Raw genomic sequence first — 5,377 nt, 5'->3', positions numbered from 1 at the left:
ACTGCTGCCCACTGCATCACACCAGACTCTGATTTTGATTCAAAGTGGCTGGTCAGTACATATCTGCATGTTATTTTAGGAGGTGGAAAGTAACCAGAGAACCTGGAGGAACCCATGTGGACAAGAGAAAAAGGTAAGCTAAAATTCAGACCTATTTATCAAGAAAGGTGCTAATGATCCCTCTCATTACAGTTTGGGGGAGTTATCTTCTTTTTCGTTTTGCCCTAAAAATGTTCTCGGCTCCAAAAGTGCGAGATCTACAAGTCTTGTATTTGCATTTGATCCTTTCGAGATCTACACTGATACTCAACTGTTTACATCAGCGCTGTGTAAATATTCATACTGGAATCGGTAATCCTCCTGATGCAAGGTAACTGAAAATGGGGTGTGGGGGGGGTTATTATTTCCATAAAATGCCTACTGCGCATTAATGCTGCTGAATGAAAGGTTAATGCATTCTGGGGAGAGAGAAAAAGTGAAAACTATATGATAAAGCGAAGTACTTGGGCGTTAGAATTTCAGACCGCAGTAATTGAGAAACGCTGAGAAAATGAGACTGCGACATTCACAGGTTTATTGCATGGTGTTACCATTTCAGACTTCTATTTAGCACACGGATGTATTGCCGATTTTCTCCACCCACAAACATCCACCTTTTTCAAAAGCAATGGGTTGGAATACAGGAATACATAATTCATTTTCATCCTCAAGTCTGCGCCAGGCTGAAGTGAATATTTTGGTTGGTTGGTTTGTTCTTGTGCTGTTTGGGTGAGTTGGAGCCATTTCCCAAGTTCTTAGTGCAAAACATGTCGGATTAAGGCAACAGCTGTAGTGTAGAAAAATAGTTGTACGGCCTGATCGCTCGCTACAAAAAGGGTGCAAAGGTCTTGTCCTCAATCAGTGAAAGGGACAAGTTCTTGAGCTCCTCGGGCGAGTTCGCAGCTCGGTAGCCAAGCTCCTCTAAAACCTGCTGACACACCGTCTGTGTGTAATCGACGATGTCGTGCGAGAGCTTGAGCCTCCAGCTCTCTGCGTTGGCAGCCGAGTCCCTCAGAGTGCCGTATTTATGTTTCGCCAAGCCCTCGTTGCTTCCTCGTGTGTTGTTCCGAATCCATTCCTCCACCCCTTTCTCCATGGGCAATCCGAGGAAGTCGTAGATCTCGCGGGTCTTTTGGAGGGGCTGGCGCGCTAAATCTTCATAACGTACTAGCATGTAGCGACCGCGGAGCCACGCCGGATGCTCCGAGCCCGTGCTGATAGAACGCAAGACGTCGTCGCATACTGTCGTGATCTGGCTCAAGTCGAGGTTATACGGTTTGCGCCCCGTGGCCCTCCAGATCCTCCACAGGCGATAGGTGTCTCGGAAAGTCTCGATCCTTGATGCCAAGATGCCTCGTGGGTCCCTAACCAGCTGGACAACCTTCAGGTTAAGCCGGGGATCCTCTACAAGAGCGCGGAGATCACCAATTTCTGGGATCCGCACCGTCTTGATCGCCACGTGGCGCCTTTCTCGACAAGACTCGGCCGCCAGGGTCAGGTTAAGGAGGGTGCACTTCCTCACGCACTCGCCCTCGTCTATATTCGCCTCGTTGACGTTGAAGGCGTCGCAGACAGGCGGCAAACAGAGCGCCCGGCTCGCTCCGCGCCGAAAAAGCTTATCTGTGGTGTGATTTGCAGGCAGAGGTTTAATGTAGCTTTCCAAGAAGTACAGGTCGCAGTGGTATAAGCTGCGCAGAAGGTCACGGCTCGCTCCGAGCATCACCCTGCGATCCGCAGTGTACCTGCTGTGCGTGAGGTGAGGAAGCAGGGCATTCTGGACGTGATAGAGTGGCTCGAATAAATAGAACACGTCCGAGTGCTGGTTGAAGAGCTGGCCGGCGAACGACGAGCCGCTGCGCGTCGTGGCCAGAATAAGGATGTGAGTCTTCACTCTGGAGCCGTTGTACGAGAAGTAGGAAGGGAAGTCGTCACAAAAGCGATCGAACGGCTCCACTTCCTGAGACAGGCTGCAGTTCATTGAGCTCGGCACAGGGCAGATCTGAAAGGGCTCGGACGTGAATGTCCTGATCGCTGTGTACTGGATGGCGATGGACGCCAGGCCAAGCAGAATCACAGCCTTCCAGGAACATTGCATGGCGGGGGAACTTCATTTAGACAATGCAGTCTGAGACGGAGCCCATCGGCGAAGGGGGGGAAGGCTAAAATGGGCAAAACGGAAAAAGATAAATAAGACCAGTGTAATACAGGAAGTAAAATCACATCTGTCAGGTTTGAATTGATTTTGCACACGACTCAATTTAACATACACTGTATATTCTTACACTCATAATTAGTCTACGATTATTACGATATTATTATGATGTTCCTATAGATTGTTTCAAGAACGAGAGCTATTAAAGTGTTTTTTTACACCATAGGTATTAATTTAACATAGAATGAATTCAACACTAGAGCCTGAGCTGTGGATGTGTCCCACTAACAAGCAAGGAAAGATTAATTAGACTTGCCTAGCCTACTTAAAAAAATGAGTTGCCATAAACCCTCAGTGTATGATCCCAGCTGGATGTTACACACACACACACACACACACACACGCACACACACACATTGTGCACGCATTTAGAAAACACTCAGAAAATAGCCGCACATGAGACATAACCTATTCAGGAGCAAAACTGCACCAGTTCTAGAAAACACCATGCATGCTTTTCCCGACAATTAAAACTCCCAGTTTTCTTCAATGACGTGAAGCACCTGTGGAGAGGTTTTATAACGATGTATACATGCACATATATATATATATACCTAAATAAGAACAAACACTAATACATATTAATATTAGTTGATAGTCCTTTTTTAGGGTTTGCATCTTATTTTGTAACGCAATGAAAGAAATTAGGCTTTAGAAAAACGCAATAAACCAGAGGTCGGATCTCATTCGGATGCGTGCTGCCTGGATAAGTGCACTGCACGGGGGTATGGATGAACAGCGTTCTGCACCCTGAGTAGTGCACTCAAGCCCCTAAAGCAGGCGAGAAAGACGGGATCAGAAGTGATCCACGCACCGCGGTGGAGGTTGGAATGGAGATTCGGCATCGGAATAAAGGCATTGCATTTGTTTTACCTGCCTTTCAGAGTTGCACGAGGATGAAGATGGATGAAGGGCTACTATATGAGGCTCGCGGTCAATCTCTCCACGTCTCGGCTGTGTCCTTACAGCCGGTTGTAGAGATACGAAAGATTTGTCCGTATGCAATAAAAAGAAATCAAGCTGCAATCCGTCTTGACGGCTCACGTCCCGATGATGCCATGCATTTATTTCTCCAGAATGGTGCAATCAAAATAGTTAAATAAAAATCATTTTATTCATCGCGCGCTCTCTGTCTCTCGGTGTGTCTTCAAGCCTCAAATGCTTGATTTGTGCTCGAGCGCGCGGCGAAAGAGAACGGAGGAGCCTGAAGCGCGCGCGTGCCGGACCGAGCGACACTGTGGGCGCCGAGTGCGTGCTGGAGTGAGGCGCGTGGGACCGCAGCTGCGTGCGCGAGCTCCCCGTCCGTGCAAAAAAAAAAAAAAAAAAGACCACCCCAACCTGCCCCCCCCTCCCCCCTGTTCCTCCCTCCCTCTCTCTCTAATGACACTTACAGGCTCCTCCCAATCCCCTACTATCGATTAAGTCATAGGACAGGTGAGAGAGAGAAGAAAAAAAGGACAGGAGACAACTTTTCATTGTATATTAGTAATCCGCCATTCCATCACTAATCCCCAAAACTATTTAATGTCCCTTTCAGCATGTATGAGTAAAGGAAAGCTTAAGTGAGTCTGATGTACAAGTGAAGCTCAGGAGAGATTTGATTGAAGGGGTCCAAGAACCCAAGGTGCTAGAACGCTACTGTAACAAAGAACCCTACTGTAACAAACAGCCAAATTGTAACAAAGAAATCCTACTGTAATATAGAACCACACTGTAACAAAGAACCCCTATTGTAATATAGAACCATACTGTAGTAAAGAACCCCAACTGTAATATAGAACCACACTGTAACAAAGAACCCCTACTGTAATATAGAATCACACTGTAACAAAGAACCCCTACTGTACTATAGAACCACACTGTAACATAGAACCCCTACTGTAATATAGAACCATAGTGTAGAAAAGAACCCTACTGTAATATAGAATCACACTGTAACAAAGAACCCCTACTGTAATATAGAACCAGACTGTAACAAAGAACCCCTACTGTAATATAGAACCATACTATAGTAAAGAACCCCAACTGTAATATAGAACCACACTGTAACACAGGACCCCTACTCTAATATAGAACCATACTGTAGTAAAGAACCCTACTGTAATATAAAATCACACTGTAACAAAGAACCCTACTGTAATATAGAACCACACTGTAACATAGAACCCCTACTGTAATATAGAACCATACTGTAGTAAAGAACCCCTACTGTAATGTAGAACCACACTGTAACAAGAACCCCTACGGTAATATAGAACCATACTGTAGTAAAGAACCCTACTGTAATATAGACCCATACTGTAGTAAAGAACCCTACTGTAATATAGAACCACACTGTAGTAAAGAACCCCTACTCTAATATAGAACCATACTGTAACAAAGAACCCCTACTCTAATATAGAACCATACTGTAGTAAAGAACCCTACTGTAATATAGAACCATACTGTATTATAGAACCCTACTGTAATATAGAACCATACTGTAACAAAGAACCCCTACTGTAATATAGAACCTACTGTAACACAGAACCCCTACAGTAATATAGAACCATACTGTAGTAAAGAACCCCTACTGTAATATAGAACCATACTGTATTAAAGAACCCTACTGTAATATAGAACCATACTGTAACAAAGAACCCCTACTGTAATATAGAACCTACTGTAACACAGAACCCCTACAGTAATATAGAACCATACTGTAGTAAAGAACCCCTACTGTAATATAGAACCATACTGTAACAAAGAACCCCTACTGTAATATAGAACCATACTGTAGTAAAGAACCCCTACTGTAATATAAAACCACACTGTAGTAAAGAACCCTACTGTAATATAGAACCATACTGTAACAAAGAACCCCTACTGTAATATAGAACCATACTGTAGTAAAGAACCCCAACTGTAATATAGAACCATACTGTAACTAAGAACCCCTACTGTAATATAGAACCATACTGTAGTAAAGAACCCCTACTGTAATATAGAACCATACTGTAGTAAAGAACCCGACTGTAATCTAGAACCATACTGTAACAAAGAACCCCTACTGTAATATAGAACCTACTGTAACACAGAACCCCTACGGTAATATAGAACCATACTGTAGTAAAGAACCCTACTGTA

The 5,377-nt window shown here is 44.4% G+C and overlaps 1 protein-coding gene across 2 annotated transcripts; it reads right to left on the bottom strand.

The window, feature by feature from the left end:
* Window positions 1–210: 210 nt before the first annotated feature.
* chst1 (carbohydrate (keratan sulfate Gal-6) sulfotransferase 1) lies at window positions 211–3,559 on the bottom strand. 2 transcript variants are annotated; one of them, XM_083560040.1, is made up of 2 exons: window positions 3,125–3,559; window positions 211–2,198 (listed from the first exon to the last, which is right to left on the bottom strand). In XM_083560040.1, exon 2 carries the CDS (start codon window positions 2,132–2,134, stop codon window positions 866–868), a length of 1,269 nt encoding a protein of 422 aa, XP_083416166.1. In that variant the 5' UTR covers window positions 2,135–2,198; window positions 3,125–3,559; the 3' UTR covers window positions 211–865. The 2 variants fall into 2 exon arrangements, with proteins under 2 accessions (XP_083416166.1, XP_083416167.1); XM_083560041.1 differs by having other exon boundaries at window positions 3,129–3,559.
* Between the last annotated feature and the right edge of the window lie 1,818 nt (window positions 3,560–5,377).

This window comes from Silurus aristotelis, assembly GCF_946808225.1.
Source record: "Silurus aristotelis genome assembly, chromosome: 14".
NCBI classification, from domain to species: Eukaryota; Metazoa; Chordata; class Actinopteri; order Siluriformes; family Siluridae; genus Silurus; species Silurus aristotelis.
The sequence above is the reverse complement of the archived record's forward strand: the minus strand, read 5'-3'. Positions and strand labels throughout refer to the sequence as shown.

What these genes read in the sequence shown, in the direction of transcription:
- chst1 (XM_083560040.1), bottom strand. Translation starts at nt 2,134, where the DNA reads ATGCAATGTTCCTGGAAGGCTGTGATTCTGCTTGGCCTGGCGTCCATC.